General features: G+C 48.8%; 2 protein-coding genes across 2 annotated transcripts; both read left to right on the forward strand.

Annotated features, from left to right (window-relative positions):
- Window positions 1-2,868: 2,868 nt before the first annotated feature.
- LOC115499863 (neutrophil gelatinase-associated lipocalin-like) lies at window positions 2,869-6,409 on the forward strand. The gene is made up of 6 exons (XM_030294070.1): window positions 2,869-3,006; window positions 3,531-3,667; window positions 5,037-5,116; window positions 5,260-5,379; window positions 5,594-5,695; window positions 6,390-6,409. The coding sequence occupies exons 1-6, from the start codon at window positions 2,869-2,871 to the stop codon at window positions 6,407-6,409; spliced, it is 597 nt and encodes a 198-aa protein (XP_030149930.1).
- Window positions 6,410-15,335: 8,926 nt separating this feature from the next.
- LOC115499865 (neutrophil gelatinase-associated lipocalin-like) lies at window positions 15,336-18,912 on the forward strand. The gene is made up of 6 exons (XM_030294073.1): window positions 15,336-15,473; window positions 15,994-16,130; window positions 17,537-17,616; window positions 17,760-17,879; window positions 18,100-18,198; window positions 18,893-18,912. Exons 1-6 carry the CDS (start codon window positions 15,336-15,338, stop codon window positions 18,910-18,912), a joined length of 594 nt encoding a protein of 197 aa, XP_030149933.1.
- Window positions 18,913-19,147: the final 235 nt, after the last annotated feature.

Here is a 19,147-nt window from a genome sequence, read left to right on the forward strand (position 1 = left end):
ATTTTTGAGATATCTTTGGTGCACAAAAAGTGATTTAAAATTTTTTTTAATTTAATTTATTTTTTAAATTTAGATCCAAGTTAGTTAGCATATAGTGTAACAATGATTTCAGGAGTAGATTCGTTAATGCCCCTTACACATTTAGCCCATCCCCCCCCCACAACCCCTCCAGTAACCTTCTGTTTGTTCTCCATATTTAAGAGTCTCTCAAGTTTTTGTCCCCCTCCCTGTTTTTATATAATTCTTTCTTCCCTTCCCTTATGTTTATCTGTTTTGTATCTTAAAGTCTTTATATAAGTGAAGTCATATGATATTTGTCTTTCTCTGACTAATTTTTGCTTAGCATAATACCCTCTAGTTCCATCCATGTAGTTGCAAATGGCAAGATTTCATTCTTTTTGAATTGCCAAGTAATACTCCATTGTGTGTATACACACACACACACACACACACATATGTATATGTATATGCATACAAATATACCACATCTTCTTTATCCATTCATCCATTGATGGACATTTGGGCTGTTTCCATACTTTAGCTATTGTTGATAGTGCTGCTATAAACATTGGGGTGCATGTGCTCCTTTGAAACAGCATCCCTGTATCCCTTGGATAAATAGTTAGTAGTGCAATTGCTGGGTTGTAGGATAGTTCTATTTTTAATTTTTTTGAGGAACCTCCATATTGTTTTCCAGAGTGGCTGCACCAGTTTGCATTCCCACCAGCAGTGCAGAAGAGATCCTCTTTCTCTGCATCCTCGCCAACATCTTTTGTTGCCTGAGTTGTTGATGTTTGCCATTCTGACAGGTGTGAGGTGGTATCTCATTGTGGTTTTGATTTGTATTTCCCTGATGATGAGTGATGTTGAGCATTTTTTCATGTGTCAGTTGGCCACCTGGATGTCTTGTTTGAAGAAGTGTCTATTCATGTCTTTTGCCCATTTCTTCACTGGATTATTTGTTTTTTGGGTGTTGAGTTTGATAAGTTCTTTATAGATTTTGGATACTAGTCCTTTATCTGATAAGTAATTTGCAAATATCTTCTCGCATTCCATCCTTGCCTTTTAGTTTTGCTGATTGTTTCCTTTGCTGTGCAGAAGCTTTTATTTTGATGAGGTCCCAGTAGGTCATTTTTGCTTTTATTTCCCTTGCCTCTGGAGACATGTTGAGTAAGAAGTTGCTGTGGCCAAGGTCAAAGAGGGTTTTGCCTGATTTCTCCTCAAGGATTTTGATGGTTTCCTGTCTTACATTTAGGTCTTTCATCCATTTTGAGTTTATTTTGGGGTATGGTGTAAGGAAGTGATCCAGGTTCATTTTTCTGTATGTTGCTGTCCAGTTTTCCCAGCACCACTTGCTGAAGAGACTATCTTTATTCCATTGAATATTATTCTTTCCTGCTTTGTCAAAGATTACTTGGCCATACGTTTGTGGGTACACTTCAGGGTTCTCTATTCTGTTCCATTGATCTGAGTGTCTGTTTTGTGCCAGTATCATACTGTCTTGATGATTAGAGCTTTGTAATACAGCTTGCAGTCCAAAGGTGATTTTGTTAAAGCATGGGGACAGGACTCTTGGACAGAAAGAGCTGCTGCACTGGGGTTGTGAAGAGTGACTGGTTATATACCATGGGTTGGGGAAGATAAAGTTAAGAGGAAGTTTCTAAAGGGATTTTCATATTCTCAAGAAGACTTGCACATTACTGGAGGCCTAGATGTTGTCAAGCTAAGGTTGTTTTGCCCTCTAGCAAAGCATTAACATTAAGACAGTAAGGAATTCCTGGAGAAATGTTACACTCCATTTTGCCTCATGTATTTGTCAATGGGCTGCAGGTCATAATGAAATTTAATGCCATGTGCCATTTCCTTCTTGCCTTTCTTCCCCATATCACTATGAGGGGGAGGTTGATACTGGGGCTCCAGGAAACTGAGTATAGGTTTCTGGAGATTAGGGAATTGATAAGATTCCATTTTTCTCCTAATTTACTAGAACAAGGGTAAATTAATGGAGACTCAAGTCCTGCAAACCTGTGATCTCTATCAGCTAACAATTTGTTTTCACTCCTTTCCTTTGTTCTTGGGCATCAAGGAGTGCCTGAAGAATGTCATACATATCCCACCTAGGGGAAGAGGCATGCTAACATGTGCTTTGCCCTCAGCTTGCCTTATGCTCCTTCATAAGGAACACTCCCCGGTAGGTCTTTGGTTGTGGGGTCAGGGAAAGGGTGTCTCACCTTGTGCCAAGGCCTAGGGTGGGTACCTGGGAAGGCCAGGATCTGAGCTCCATGAGCAGCACAGGGTACACTCTGTCCTTCCCTACCAGGAATGTCCTCTTTCAGCTGAGTCCCCTTCCCTTCCTTTTGGAGACCCACAAAGCAGCGTGGGCTCTGTTGGTGGGAGGCATTCTCTGTTTTCATTAGGTGCAATAAGGGGGCCCCACCACACTTACCCCACCGTGTACTTGGGCCAGAGCAGAGAAGCTCCTGGAGGTCAGAGATGACAGCTGGTCCAGATCACAGACCCCTGACCACACACAGTGCTAACCAGGGGGAAGAGACTGTGGAGACAGTCACTGTCCCTGCCAGAGATGTGGAGATATGGGGAATGCATCCTCTAGCCTCATGGACCTTTCTGCCCCTCATCTTGCATAATCCTGACCTAGGGGAAGGGCAGAAAGCTTGCCATGATCTTCAGCATGAGATACTAGCAATTGCCTCACCCTTCCAGGATTTGGCAAAGGCTATGTCGCTCCACCCTGGGGTGAGCCATTGGCCACAGAGACCATAAATAGCATCCCCCCAGAAGCCTCCTCACTCATCCCCTCTATCAGGGAATATCTGGAGTGGTGCCTGCTTTCTCAGCCCTGAAGTCATGGCCTTAGGTCTCCTGTGGCTGAGCCTTGTCCTGCTGGGGGCCCTGCAGACCCAGGCCCAGGATTCCACCCCAAACCTGATCCCAACCCCGCCTCTGCACAGGGTCCCTCTGCAACCTGACTTCCAAAATGAGCTGGTAAGGGGCCTGGGAGGGCTAGGTGCAGGGAGGCCCTGGGAAGAGTGTAAACAGAGGGGAGGAGAGGCAGGATGGGCTCAGGCTTTAGCTCAGTCTGCCCTCTGGTGCCCTGATGGAAGACACACCTGAAACCTCCAACAACATGCAACCTTGCTGACAAGAGGGTTAGCTGAGTAGACAGACTCCCCTAGTCTACACTTTCTTCCATAATCCCTGTAGTCCCTGCAAGGTGGGAACACCTTCAGGCCCTCTACATAATGAGGAAACTGAGGCTCAGGGAAGCTAGCTGGCCACTTGCCAAGGGTCACCTGGTCCCTGACACACTCAGTGCTCCCACCTGGCCTGATGGGCTACAGCTCCACCAGGATCATCAGCCCAGCCTGTGTGGCCAGTCTGGGTCCCAGCAGCCCAGTTAGAGGGGCTTCTGGTTGAGGCCCAGGCTGCCTAGAGGTGCCTGCAGGGATGGAGCAGGAGGGTCCCTTAGGGCTGCTCCTTGCCCTGCCTATCACCAGCCCCCATTGTAGTTCCAGGGGAAATGGTACATCGTAGGATTGGCAGGGAATGCATTTAATAAAGAAGAACACAGCCACTTGAAGATGTATGCCACCACCTACGAGCTGAACGAAGAGAACAGCTACAATGTCACCTCTATCCTGGCCTGGTGAGTGCCACCACCTCCTAAGGGAGCATGGGGGACCTACAGGACTGCCTTGGGGGTCCAAGAAGCAGACTAATGTCTTAGCCAAGGGGTGACCAAAGCTGAAAGATGATCATTCATCCTACCACTGGGCACTGGATCCTTGTGCTTATTCCTTCTTTCATTCACTAGATCAACATTTCTTGGTCACTTCAGCACAGACACAGTAGAGTACTGAGGATGGACAGAGACTCTCTACCAAAGAGAGCAGGGTGTCCTAGAATGGGAGGAGGGTCACTGGATCTAGCGTGGAATCCCAGCTAGGACATTCTTAAGGGCTTCTAGGGAGGTGGTCTATGGAATGGGCCTTGAGGAACCAACCTGCATCAGTAGAAGGCCTGGGACCTTCATGGCAGGGCTGCTGGGCTGAGTCAGAGAGAGCCACTTCTTCAAGAAACAGCAAGCCATTGCATGGCTGCCCTGAGCAGGAGCTGATGAGCAGTGTGGGGGGGTGGGTGGCCACAGTGGCAGGGGCCTCAGGTACTGGTGAGGAGTGGGTATGGCTGCAGCAGGGAGAGGAATGATGGTGTGCAGCCCAGGAGGCTGATCAATCATAGGTGGAGATGACCAGAGTTTGGGGCAGATTAGGACCTAGAGAGGGGAGGCAAGGCTTACCCAGCTCCTCTGGGTTTCTGGATTTGGCACTTGGGTATGGGGATAGAGCATCTGTCATTGAAGGGTCCAAAGAGGGGCAGGTGTTGGGATATCGACTCTGGAGTGCCAGGGGACTAGATGTTGGCCCAACAGCTAAAGGAGTCTTTGGCATCCAGCAGACTGGAGCCTTGGTGGTGATTCCCCCAAGAATGGTTATAGCGGGGTCCCGAAAGATAAGAATAGAGGACATGGGCACTTGGGTACCTCAGTTGGTTAAGCGTCCAACTTTGTCTCAGGTCATGATCTCACGGTTTGTCGGTGTGAGCCCCGCGTCGGGTTCTGTGCTGACAACTCAGAGCCTGGGGCCTGCTTTCGATTCTGTGTCTCCTTCTTTCTCTGCTCCTCCCCACCTCTTGCTCTGTCTCTCTCTCTCTCTCTCAAAAATTAATGAAAATGTTAAAATTAAAAAAATATATATATATGGGACAAATGCCTTGGTGTGAGGAAAAGTATGGAGCAAAGGCTGCCAAGGGGAAACAGCCCAGAAGAAGGAAGGACAGTAGGTGCTGGGAGGGAGAGTATGGGCAGGTCAGAGTGGGCTCAGGGCAGAGTTGGCAGGGAGAGGCAGGGATGGGCTCAGTGGGGAAGAGCCAGGCCCATCTGAGGGGTGGGGAGTGAGGCTCCTGCTGTGGCACGGTGGGCTGTCACCCTCTTACCCACCCATCTCTTGCTTCCACAGGAACGAGACCTGTGACCACTGGCTCAGAATTTTCATCCCAAGTTCACAGCCAGGCGAATTCACCCTGGGCAACATTGAGCGTGAGTCCCAAGTGGATTGGGTCTCCAAGGTCACTGACCTTCCTGTCCCTCCACACAGATGCCAAACTGTGGAGGTCGGGGTGGAAGCAATGGCTCCTTCTACCTGGCCAGGGCAGGCTAATTCCTTAGTGTCTGCCATGCAGGTTACATTGGAACTCAGAGCTACACTGTACGAGTGGTGGCCACAGACTACAACCAGGTTGCCATGGTGTTCTTCAAGACAGTTTACAAAAACCGGGAGTTCTTCAAGATCACCCTCTATGGTGGGTCTTACCCCCCTGGGACCTGGCTCTTGTTTGTGTTGGGGAAGAAGAGGCCCACAACACCCAGCCCCCAAGGTTACCTACACTCCGAGCCCTGGGAGGTGGGAGAGGGATCTGTGAAAAGAGAGGTGGGGAGGGGTCTGAGGCATCATTCATGGGTTCCACAATATTTATGGGGCTTTTGCCAGCCACTCACCAGCCATCTTGGTCACAGGGAGGACCAAGGAGTTGACCCATGAGCTGAAGGAAAACTTCATTAGCTTCGCCAAAGCCCTGGGCCTCACCGATGACCACATCATCTTCCCTATCCACATTGGTAATCACCAGCTGGTGACAGGAGAAGGGTATATGGGTACTGCCCAGGCCTGATGTTGCCTCACTAGAGAAGGGGAGAGAGAAGGGAGGCAGGGCCCTGCTATAGTCACTGGAGCTCCAGGAGCCACTTTGGGTTCAAGAAGACCCTGTCACACCCAGGGTTCTGGTTCCCAAGTTTCCTCCTTCACAATAGCTCAGTCCTGCCCACATGAGAATTGCACATTTAGGGCCAAGCTTCCCCAGTCTCCTTGCCTGGTCATTTCTCCCTCTTCCTCTTCCCTGCCTGGCCTGTTTGTCCTGGACCACCTCCCCCTTTGCCCTGGGGCTGGCTCACCACTGACTTGGCAGGTGCCCTTGTCCTCAGGCAGCCTGGCCTGGGCAGGTGCCTCCCCAAGGCTGAGGGTGTGTCAGGACTCAGCAGGTAAGCAGGCAGAAGGCTTGGTGCCCAAGCAGGAACTTGGCTGAGCCTCACCTGCCTCCTTTGGAGAATGGGTATCACCCAGGTCTGCTTGTCCTCAGGCCTCTCCTTCAGTCCCCTTCCCTATCATCTAGTCCTCTGCTGTACCATCCCTGAAGGGAAGCCCCAGAGCTTCTGTGACTGGATCCAGGACAGCCCAGGGGCAGTGCAGGGGCCCTGGAGGTCAAGGATCCCACACACACACCCCTATCCATGCTGACCACTTTGTCCTCCACAGATCAGTGCATCGATGAGTGAGCAAAGGTGTGGTAAGTATGGCTGGAGAGGGGGCTGATGGTAGCCAGGGTGCATCTGGGAGGGGGTCCCAAGTCTGCCTTTGTCCCACCTGCCCAGCACCTCTTTATTCCCCTGACTCCCTCTCAGGTGCCCTCTGACTCTCTCCACCCCATCCCCCTCACGTCGACCTCTGCTCAGGGCATTGTCCAGCTGTCCCCACCACTCTGGACACTAGTGAGAGATCCAGGGGACCATTCTCACTACACAGCCCACCAGCTCACTGCTTCCCAGACTGCCCTGTTAATGGAACCCCTCATTACTGTCTAAATAAACACATGTCCCCCAAACTCCAACCTGTGCTCCTTGACCTCTGGGCCCTCTGAGAGGGAAAAGAATCAAGGGCAGGCTCCTATTAGCATCACTCCCAGGTATTGTGTTCCCCAGCAAGGGATGGAGACCACAGAAGCTGATTCCAGCTTTGACTGAACACTTCTAGCTCCCAAATCCAGGCCCAGACCCAGACCAGCAGGAGTCGTGACTTGCCCCTGCCTCCTAGCACACTGAAGGGGCACATCTCACACCCATGTTCAACCACCTGCAGCAGGTCCAATGTCAGAGGTCCAGCCAGAACCAGGCAGATGGAGAGGGTTGGGGGGTGGGTTGAGGTGCTGTCACCCCTCTGTCACCAGTGATAAAGTTTTGGAGTGATGGGGGGCTCCCAAGCTAAGGGCCAATAAATATTTATTGAAGATATCTTTGGTGCAAAAATGTGATTTTATTAAAGCATGAGGACAGGACCCATGGGTGGGAAAAGCTGCACTGGGGTTGTGATGGGTAACTGATTATATTTAGCCTCAAATTGGAGGAGGTCAGGGATAGAGTAGGTCTCTAAGGTATTTTGGAAGCAAGGTTTTCAGGACCTTGAGGGGCTAGCTGTTGCTAGGGAAACACCACTTATTACAGTTGAATAAAACCTCAATCATGAAACTCTTCAGATGCATATCAGGGCCATAAGTTTGGAGTATGATTGCCAGCATACACCTTGGGGTAGTTGAGAGAAGGAAGTAGACTTCCTTCCTGTAAGGATCTTGGAGGTTGGGATAATGTTGACTTTAGGTTCTCTTTGCCCCTAGCAAAGTGTCATCTTCAAAGCAGCTGAGATCCTAGAGGGAGGTCACTGCTGGTTTAAGGACTTGTCAATGGGCTGCAGGCAGTAAGGGGATTTAATTTTTCATTTGCCCTAGTTTCCTACATCACCATGGCAAGCAATTAAATGCCTTTCCTTTGTTCTTGGGTAGCCAGGAACGTGTGAGAAATATGTCACATATTCCACGGGGGGGGGGGGGGGGGGTTGTCAGCCTGTTTTGTTCACAGTTGCCTCAGACTTCCTCATCATATCCCCCCTGATCAACTTTGACCCTTAAATCTTTAAGTTTGTTGAAGGAAGAAGGTCTCATCTTCCATAGCTTCTTCCTGCTGAGTAGGGGCATAGAGTTGTCCCTACCTATGGGTCACTATTGGTCCATAGGGGAACATAGGTCAGTCAAGGTGAGGCAGCTGAATCCAAGGTGGAAAACGTTGTATGAACTTGCTTGAGTAGAAAGGATCATCTCTTGGCTTGAAGTTATTGTAGTGATGGAGTCTTGGCACCAGGCAGAGAGACAGGGGAGAAAACAGCCAAATGTAAGTAGAATAACTAGAAAGATCAGCTCAAATGAAAAGTCTTTGGTAGATAACAAAAATCCTCCAGTTCAAGAGTTTACCCAATAACTAAAGGAAAGAGAGGAATTGTTTAATGTGCCAATTTGAGTATTCTTGTCGTTAGAAATCCAGAAATATTTCTGTAATAGTGTGGAATGTATACATAGCACTTTGTACTTATGAGAATATAACGTCCACCCTGTGTAGCACTTAAAACATCTATTGCCAGTCTGTTTTGTAGAAGTGTTTTATGCATTTTAGTTATTTTCATATTTAGTAAAATAATGGTATTTTGAGAGTCATTTAAGGCCTTAACCGTGTAACACGTGGTGTATAACCATCATATGGACTCTGTTTTGTTTAGTAACCCATCAGGTAATTAATAAGAGGTACTTTTATAGAAACAAGACAAATACTGGTTAGTGATTACAGCAGATTACAAACCCAGTCTCTCCCAGTACCGCCAGTGAGCTTTTTTTTTTTTAGATTTTAGGCTTGAAGCATCCTCAGATGCTTTTGGGAACAGGCAGCAGGAATCAGATTGGTCTTTCTGGTTTTTAACTCAAATATCTGTGGTGATCCTTTTGAATGGCCTGTTGTAGGAAGGAACTGTTAGTAGAAATTGGGAAAGGAGGATGAAAAGGAAAGGTACAACTACCCTAGGAGAAGTCTGAGGTCTTCTACAGGTTCACAGGAATAAGAAGGCAGATTAGTTTACCCATTGAATTCCTGGGAAGGGGATACAGGTTTTATTTAGATATAGGAGCCCATGAAGTGTGCCCCTCTAATTTACTGCAGCGGGAGTACATAATATGATCCAGTAGAAACCCTTCCATTTTGGAGTTAAATCCCCTGTTATAGTAGGCTTTCCATCCTTTAAATAAACCAGGTGTTTTGGGTTTATATGGTGTGGGTTTCTAATATCTGTCAGATCAGGTTTAGGTAGGATATGTTTTGCAAGTTCATTTAGAGATTTAGGAATTGCAAACACATTTGAACAGTTCCAGCATTTACCCAAGCAATACCACCTAAGGTGTATCATTATTTAACAGGACTTTCATTTAACATACCAAATAAAAAGACCTCCTTGGTCAAAAAGACTTTTTTTACAATTTAAATCTGGGGAAGTTTGTCAAACCTTAGAAAGTTATAGTGAACATCTGAAATAGAATTCAGTTCATTACAAATCTTAAAGCTTTAAATTATGTATTTAACCAAGATGGCAATATGAGATTCCAAAGGCAATATATAGGGTTATATACTTGTTAGCAAAACTTATCTCCTTTAACAGTGAGAAGTTTTTACTTAATGATCAATGACCTGATAAAGACAAACCTAAAGCTGTGGTTTTCCCAGGAGACAAAAGAGAAAACAAACCTTTGTATACTATTTTTATTTATTTTTTTAATCAAGAGCCGTACAATCCAAAGAAAACTTTGTGTTTTGAACAGAGAGAAAAGCAGAATTTCAACCTTATACTGGTGTACTTTTAAAAATCCATTCTGCAACATAGTCTGTCATAATCACACACAAAATTCCTTTCCAGGGTCGCCTGGGTGTCTCAGTCGGTTGAGTGTCCCACTTCGGCTCAGGTCATGATCTCATGGTCTGTGAGTTCAAGCCCCGCCTCAGGCTCTGTACTGACAGCTTGGAGCCTGGAGCCTGCTTCGGATTCTGTGTCTCCCTCTCTCTCTGCCCCTCCCCAGCTCATGCTCTGTCTCTTTCTCTGTCAAAAATAAATAAACATTAAAAATTTTTTTTAAATTTCTTTTCCAAAGATTTCCCTTCATGAACCTTCTATGACTTTCCTTTGCATTCAAATTTTGTCCCAAGACATTTTTCTCCAAACCAGTCTCATTTAGGACAAAGTTACTTTCTTTTACCTGTAACAAAAATATATATTTCTATTCCTTCTCTCTTTTTTACACATTCATACTTTCTTACATATAGAGTTGCTTTCCTTATTTCCATCAGTCTTAATTATGCTTAGCAGAATTTTGACTCTTAGCAACCTTAGTGTCCAGCTGAGACTAAGTAGTAACCATTTGTAAACCGTTACACCAGAATCCTTTAGATGGCAAATTCATGAATCAATTAAGCTTAAACCATGTTTTCCAATAGACCCAAATGTTCTTAGTTTCTCTGCAATAAGAATTCAAAAGCAGAAACCTATATTCAGCAATCAATGCTTTAACACTCCATTCATTCTATTTGGAAAAGACCTAGATATCCAGTGAATTCAATCCCATTTATCCAAGTGTCAGATTACCAAAGACTATGAAAGCTATCTTAACAATTATCCATGAAAACTTTGAGATACATAAAATTACCCTTTAAGTCATCTTTTTGCTAACAAATTGCAACAGAGACACATGAGTTTGACCTTTAGGAAACCTTGGTAGAAAAAAATGTTCATATTTAATGCTAACTCTAAATACATGTCTATCTTAGTTAACCAACAAACTTAAATAACCTTTAACACTTACTAAGTTCCACCTGCGTTCACTTTATTTTTTTTTAATTTTTTTCAATGTTTTTTATTTATTTTTGGGACAGAGAGAGACAGAGCATGAACGGGGAGGGGCAGAGAGAGAGGGAGACACAGAGTCGGAAACAGGCTCCGAGCCATCAGCCCAGAGCCCGACGCGGGGCTCGAACTCACGGACCGCGAGATTGTGACCTGGCTGAAGTCGGACGCTTAACCGACTGCGCCACCCAGGCGCCCCACACCTGTGTTCACTTTAAGGACAGTTTGTTCCCCATTGTCACTTTTTTTTACCTAGGACAGCAGTGGGGGAATCTGAAGTGGGTGATCCAAGGGGGTGCTCATCCCTCCTTGACATCGAGGTGAGAGGATGGTATAGAAGGCAGCTATGTAGGTCACACAGAGGGTGATGCAGAAACAGGAGGAGGGAGAAGGGAAGGCAGAAGAGGCGAAATGCCAGAGGCAGAGAGAGAGGATTTCTGGTTCTAAACTTTGTCAGCTGGGAAAGAGGAGATGCCATGTTTGTTTGTTTGTTTGTTTTCCATCAAAGTGGAAATAGGGAGTCTATGTCAGGCTAGAGAAAAGGGATTTCCCTGAAACAAAGGGCTTTTGGGCAGTTGCTTGGGAATATTCTTTAAAGTCCATGTCTCAAGGTAGACTACCCACAGTTGGCTCCAATTATAGCCAATAACTCAGGAAATGGATGAGGGAGAGACTCCCACATCTATTAGGAGGAGGAACAAAGAGAAAGAGTCAGCATCCCCTTTGTCAGGGAGGGCCTGTGCTTCCACTAGCACCTGAGTTCCATCAGGAGGAGGCCTGTTAGGACATCCACTATGCCCGGAGGGAGTTTACTAACCAAACACATTTGGGCAAGTGCATTCTGCAAAAGGCTTTTGGTCCAGGTCCTTAGATCTGTGAAGGCCTCGACCTAGGGTACCCCTGTGCATTGATTCTGTTTCCTGCAGAAGAGCTCTAGCTGCTAGATCCTACTAAGGCCATACACAGTTACATGACATCAGCCCTTTCCTAAATTTTGCAATCCAATTTGTTTCCAGTGGGTTAAAAAGGCATCCCAAGGAGGAGTCCTTGGGGACTGAGAAGCTCCCATCCTCTTCCTAGAGAGAGAAAAGTAGAGAAGGGCCATTACCATGAAAATCCCGCCCAATCACCAGGTGGCAGCACCCGTGCAGGATACATCAGAGGTTTCTGAGGGGTCAAAGTGACCGGAGGCGTACCTCGAAGCAAATCTTGATCACCAACCAGCCTTTAAGGGCTTCTGTAGGAGGGATGGTGGTGTTCCCCCCACTTTCCCATTTCATCCTAGCCTACAAGTCGGTGCCAGCAGATGGACCTAGTTTGCCTTGCTGAGAAGCTGAAGACAACATCATTTTTAAATCATGGAAAATACTGGAAAAGTTTTACAAGATGGAATTGCCCAATTTTGTAATTTAAGTCCTAGTTAATAGAGGACATTGACAAAAAACTGTGAAGACTGAAACCCATTATGATCTACTCTACATGCCAACACATACAGTCTTTACAGCCAGCTTCCTGGGAAATGGTCCCCAGTTCATCAGGGTACTGGTTTTGCAGGCTTCTAGGGAGGTCCCACAGCCAGAACTGGTGAGACCAGGGATGTGGATGGGATCACGCTAGACCAATGAAGAGGAAACCTCACACAGGAGTCTTAAGATTGGCAGCCATGTTGGTCACTTAGGTGGCTGTCCTGTGCCCAGGACAGACAATTATGTATAAGGACAGAAATAAAGAGAGGGCACAAGTTTCTGGATCTGTTTACCATTCTGGCCTGGGGATTCACTTCCAGCCAAAAGACAGGCTCTCTCCTCCCCATAGAGTAGCCACGGGCTACAGGAGTACAGCCTGAGCAATAGACAGGAAAGTGTTCTGATAAGACCAGACTCCTTGAAAAGCCCCTGAAATAAGAGTAAAGGAAGCAAAGAGAAAGTGCTCACCAAGTTTGCACTGAAGCTCTGAGTCCAGATGAAAAGACCCACACCCCACATTGGAGGCCAAATGGTGAGGTTATTGAGTGGGGTGGGGAGGGTTCCAGAGCTGACAGCCAAGAAAGAATTCTTGAAGATGTCTTGGTGAAAAAAAAAAAAAAAAAAAAAATTTTATTAAAACATGGGGACAGGACCCAGGGCAGAAAAAGCTGCATTGAAGTTGGGAAGAGTGACTGTTTATATACTAGGAAGTTAGGGGAAGTAAAGTCAAAAGGGAAGGAGGCCTCTAAAAGGAGTCTGACGTGCTAAAGAAGACTCCTAATCTACCCTAGGACCTGCTATTGTCAAGCTTAGGTTGTTTTACCTCTAGTAAGGCATTTATATTAGGAATGGTAGGGGGTCCTGGGGAAATGTTGTACCCTGTATGTGCCTCAATTATTTGTCACTGGGCTGCAGGTTATCAGGAAATTTAATCTTACCTGCCATTTCCTTCTTGCCTTTCTTCCCCACATCACCATGGTGGGGAGGGTGTTGATAGGGGCTCCAGGAACCTGAGTCTATAGGCTTCTGGAGACTAGACTATTGATAAGATTGTCTTTTTCTTCTAATTTACTAAGATATTTGTAAACTGATGGAGACATGTCCTGCATGACTGGGATCTCTATCAGTTAACCATGTGTTTTCTTTCCTTTCCTTTGTTCTTGGGCAGCCAGAGGAATGTCACACATATCCCACCTGAGAGTGGGGGGTGGGGGGCTCTAGCTTGTACATAATGCTCCCTATTCACCCAGAGTTCCTTCTCTCTGGACCAACCACCCAAAGCCCAGGCTAGGGGAGCTGGTTCCCCTGTAGCAGGTAGACATGCTAATGAGGTCTCTGGGAGTCTCATTTGAGGCCAGTCAGCCCTCAGGTCAGCCTCAGGTCAGGCATTCCATCAGCTCTGGCCCTGGTGGTGACATCTAGGAGACACTGCCTGGGGGCTGGGGCCCATCACTGCCTCCTATGGACATCCAAGCTCCCATGAGGAAACTGCTTCCCTCCCAGACAAAGCTGGGATCAGCCATGGCAGGAACATTTCTGGCGGTCCAGTCCTATCCCTGGGCTCCACAGTTCAAGACTATGGCCAGAGATGGCAGATTAAATCAGTGATCTCTCAAGGATGAGGCTGAGTCCTTGCACTCGCTGTGACCCAAGGTTCCTGGTGTCCAGAGTAGCAGGGTAGAGAGCCCCCCTTGGGGCGCCAGCCCCCCCCCCCCACTTCACACAGTGCAGATGCATGTCCCCATTGTCCCCCACCAGGAAGGAACTAAGGGCCAAGTCCCTTAGGGGCCAACTGAGGTCTGGGTTCACCCTGCCAATGGGGCATGGAGGAGGGGAGGGGCTGATTCTTGACGGCAATGAGGGTGCTTTTGAATGGTGGGGGTTCAGAGATGACAGCCATGAAAGGATTCTTGGAACATCTTTTGTTCAAAAAAGGTGATTCTATTAAAGCACAGGGACAATAGTCTTGAGCATAAAGAGCTACACTGGGGCTTTGAAGAGTGACTGGTTATAATCCATGGGGTTGGGGGACATAAAGTCAAGAGGAAGTTTCTAAAGGGATTTTCATATGCTCAAGTAGACTCCCACATTACTGGAGGCCTAGATGTTGTCAAGCTAAGGTTGTTTAACCCTCTAGCAAAGCATTAACATTCAGACAGTAAGGAATTCCTGGAGAAATGTTATACTCTGTGTGTGCCTCAAGTTTGTCAATGGACTGTAGGTTTTAATGAAATTCAATTCCATCTGCCATTTCCTTCTTGCCTTTGTTCCCCATATCACTATGGGAGGGAGGGTGATGTTGGGGCTCCAGGAAACTGAGTATAGGTTTCTGGCGATTAGGCTATTGATAAGATTCCCTTTTTCTCCTAACTTACTAGGACATAGGTAGACTGATGGAGAGTCATGACCTTCAGGACTGTAATCTCTCTCAGCTAACCATTTGTTTTCTTTCTTTTCCTTTGTTCTTGGGCAGCCAGGAGCGCCTGAGGATTGTCACACAGATCCCAACTAGGGGGAGGGGGATGCTAGCATGTATTTTCCCCTCAGCTTACCTTATGTTCCCTCATCAGGAACATTCCCAGGTGAGCTGTTGAGAGGTGCAGGGAGCAGAAGCGTGTTTCACACTGTGCCAGGGCCTGGGGTGGGTCCCTGGGAGGGCCAGGATCTGGGCTCCATGAGCAGCACAGGGTACACTCTGTCCTTCGTGCCAGGAATGTCCTTTTCAGCTGCCTCCACTTCTGTTCCCCTTGGAGAACCAGAAAGCAACATTGGCTCCTTTGGTGTGAAGAATTCTCTGTTTTCACCAGGTGCAGGTAGGGGGTCCCACCACCCTTACCCCACCCTGCTCTTGAGCTCCAGTTGAGAGGCTCCTGGCAGTCAGACAGCTGGTCCAGATCGAAGACCCTTGACCACTCACAGTGCTAACCAGAGGGAAGAGAGTGTGGAAGGAGTCACTGTCCCCTCCAGAGATGTGGCGATATGGGGAATGCACCCTCCCACCTCCTGGACCTTTCTGCCCCTCATCTTGCATAATTCTGACCTGAGGGAAAGGGCAGAGAGCTTGCCATGATCCTCAGCACGAGTTGCTGGCAATTGCCTCATCCTTCCAGGATTTGGCAAAGGATAAGTTGCTCCACCCTGGGGTGACCTATTGGCCACAGAGACCATAAATAGCATCCCCCCAGAAGCCTCCTCACTCATCCCTTCTTTCAGGGAAACTGAAAGTGGTGCCTGCCTTCTTGGCCCTGAAGTCATGGCCTTAGGTCTCCTGTGGTTGGGCCTTGTTCTGCTGGGAGCCCTGCAGACCAAGGCCCAGGACTCCACCCCAAACCTGATCCCAGCCCCTCCTCTGCTCTGGGTCCCTGTGGAGCCTGTCTTCCAGGATGAGCTGGTAAGTGACCTGAAGGGGCAGCTGCAGGGAGACCCCCGAGAAGAGTGTCAACAGAGGGGAGGAGAGGTAGGATGGGCTCAGGCTTTAGCTCAGTCTGCTCTCTCAGGTGCCCTGATGGAAGGCACACCCCATGCCCCCAACCACACCCAACCTTGCTGACAAGAGGGTCAGCTGAGCAGACTCCCCTGGTCCACACTCTCTTCCAAAATCTCCACAGTCAATGCCAGGTGGGAAGATCTTCAGGCCCTCTACATGATGAAGAAACAGGCTCAGGGATGCCAGTGGCCACTTGCCAAGTGTCACCTTGTCCCTGACACACTCAGGGCTCCTGCCTGGTCTGATAGGCTCCAGCTCCTGCCAGGCTCATCAGCCCAGCCTGTGTGGCCAGTCTGGGTCCCTGCAGTCCCATTAGAGGTACTTATGTTACAGACCCAGACCGCCTAGAGGTGCCTGCAGGGATGGAGCAGGAGGGCCCCCTGTGGCTGCCTCTGGCTCTGCCTATCATCAGCCCCCACTGTAGTTCCAGGGGAAATGGTACGTCTTAGGATTGGCAGGGAACGAATTTAATAAAGAAAAAGACAGCCAGTTGAAGATGTATACCGACACCTTCGAGCTGAATGAAGACAACAGCTATAATGTCACCTCTGCCCTGGCCTGGTGAGAGCAACCACTGCCTAGAGGAGCATGGGGTGCTGAGAGGACTGCTGTGGAGGTACAATAGGCAGACTGATGTCATAGCCAAGGGGTGACCAAAGCTGAAAGATGATCATTCATCCTACCACTGGGTACTGGATCCCTGTATTTATTCCTTCTTTCATTCACTGGTCAACATTTCTCAGTCACTTCAGCACAGACACATGACAGTTCTGCAGATGGACACAGACTGTCATCAGGAAACAAGACAGAGAATAGGTGTCCTAGAATGGGAGGAGGGTCACTGGATCCAGCCTAGAATCCCACCTAGGGCTTTGTCAAGAGCTTCCAGGGAGATGGTCTGTGGGATGGGCCTTAGGAACCAACCTGCATCAAAAGGAGGCCTGGGACCTTCGTGGCAGGGCTGCTGGACTGAGTCAGAGAGAGCCACTTCTTCAAGAAACAGCAAGCCATTGCATGGCTGCCCTGAGCAGGAGCTGATGAGTAGTCTGGAGGGTGGGGGGGTGGCCACCTTGGCAGGAGCCTCAGGTACTGGTGAAGAGCAGGTGTGGCTGTAGCAGGGAGAAGAATGATGGTGTGCAGCCCAGGAGGCTGATCAGTCATAGGTGGGAGATGACCAGAGCAGGGGCGGATTAGGACCTAAAGAGGGGAAGCAAGGCTTACCCAGCTTCTCTGGGTTTCTGGCTCTGGCACCTGGGGATGGGGCTAGAGCATCCAACATAGAAGGATCAGAAGAAAGACAGATGCTGGGAGATTGGCTCTGGGGTGACAGGAGACCAGATGGGATGCAGGTGAGAGGTCAGGTTTGGTCCAACAGCTAAGGGAGTCTTTGGCATCCAGCAGACTGGAGCCTTGGTGGTGATTTCCCCAGGAGAGGTTACAGCAGGAAGCCACAACATAAGATAGGTGACAGGGTGGTGCCTGGGTGGTCAGTTGGTTAAGCATCTGAGATTGACTCAGGTCATCATTTCATACTTTGTGGGTTCAAGCCCTGTGTCAGGCTCTGTGCTGACAGCTCAGAGCCTGGAGACTGCTTTGGATTCTGTGTCCTCCTCTCTCTCTGCTACCACCCACACCCCAGTTCATGCTCTGTCTCTCTATTTCTCAAAGATTAATGAACATCTAAAAAAAGTTTTTTTTAAAAAAAAGAATAAGTGACAAAATGCTTCAGGTGGGAGAGAGAATATAGAGGGAAAGCCACCAAAGGGAATCAGCCCAGAAGAAGGAAGGACAGTAGGTGCAGAGAGAGAGTCTGAGTAGGTCAGGTGTCTCAGGGCAGAGTTGGCAGGGACAGGCAGGGATGGGCTTAGCGGGAAAGAGCCAGACCCATCTGAGGGGTGGGATGCGGGTCTCCTGCTGTGGCATGGTGGGCTGTCACCCTCTTATCCACCCTTCTCTTGCTTCCACAGGGACCAGCGCTGTGACCACTGGACCAAAATTTTCACCCCAAATTTGCATCTGGACCAATACACCCTGGGCAACATTGAGCGTGAGTCCTCAGTGGGGTGGGTCTCCGGGAGCAAAGACCTCCCTGCCGCTCCACACAGATGCCATTCTGTGGAGTCCGGGTAGGAATCAATAGCTCCCTCTGTCTGGCCAGGGCACGCTGATCCTTCACCATCCACCATGCAGGTTACACTGGAATCCAGAGCTACACTGCACAAGTGGTGACCACAGACTACAACCAGTTTGCCATACTGTACTTCAAGAAAGCTTATGACAACCAGGAGAACATCAAGGTCATCCTCTATGGTGGGTCTTACACCTGGTGGGACCCAGCTCTTGTTCATGCTGGGGGAGAAGAGGCCCATCGCATCCAGCCCTCAGGTCCCCTTCACTCTGAGCCCCAGGGAGGCGGGAGAGAGGTCTTTCCACAGAACCCCTCATGAGGAAGGGGTCTGTGTCTTTGTTCACATGTTCGACAATCATTATGGAGCTTTCACCAGCCACTAACCAGCCATCTTGGCCACAGGGAGGACCAAGGAGCTGCCCCCTGTGAAAGCAATCTTCATCATCTTTGCCAAATTCCTGGGCCTCACCGATGAGCACATCATCTTCCCTATTCCCAATGGTAATCACCAGCTGGGCAGAGGAGAAAGGCACATGGGGACTGTCCAGGCCTGATGTTGCCTCGCTAGGGAAGGGGGGAGAGGAGGGATGAAGGCCCCTGCTGTAGTCACTGGAGCCCCAGGAGCCACTTCAGGTTCCGGAAGATGCTGCCACACCCAGGGTCCTGGTTCCCATGTGTTCTCTCTCACACTAGCTCAGACCTGCCCACATGAGTATTGCACATGTGGGACAAGTTTCCTCAGTCTCCTTGCCTGGCCACCTCCCCCTCCACCCAGTCCTGTTTGTCCTGGGCCAACTCTCCCTTTGCCTTGAGGCTGGTTCACCACTGACTTGGCAGGCACCCTTGTCCTCAGGCATCCTGGTCTGGTCAGGTGCTTCCCCAAGGCTGAGGGTGTGTCAGGACTCAGCAGGTAAACAGGCAGAAGGCTTGGTGCCCAAGCAGCAGTGTGGCTGGGCCTCACCTGCCTCCTTTGGAAAATGGGTGTCACCCAGGTCTGCTTGTCCTCAGGCCTCTCCTCCAGTCTCCTGACCCATCATCCAGTCCTCTGCTGTATCGTCTATGAAGGGAACCCCTAGAGCTTCTGTGGCTAGACTAGGCTGAGGCCCAGGGTAGCCCAGGGGCAGTGCAGGGGCCCTGGAAGTCAGTGATCCCACACACACACCCCTATCCATGCTGACCACTTTGTCCCCCACAGATCAGTGCATCGATGAGTGAGCAAAGGTGCGGTAAGTATGGCTGGAGAGGGGGCTGATGGAAGCCAGGGTGCAGCTGGGAGGGTGCCCCAGATCTGCCTTTGTCCCACCTGCCCAGCACTGCTGCCCTTTCTATTCCCTTGACTCCCTCTCAGGTGCTCTCTGGCTCTCTCCACCCCATCCTCTCATGCCGACCTCTGCCCAGGGTACTGCCCAAGTGTTCCTACCAGCCTGGACAGCCCTGAGAGAGCCAGGAG

Source organism: Lynx canadensis, chromosome D4 (assembly GCF_007474595.2).
Source record: "Lynx canadensis isolate LIC74 chromosome D4, mLynCan4.pri.v2, whole genome shotgun sequence".
In the NCBI taxonomy this organism is placed as follows: Eukaryota; Metazoa; Chordata; class Mammalia; order Carnivora; family Felidae; genus Lynx; species Lynx canadensis.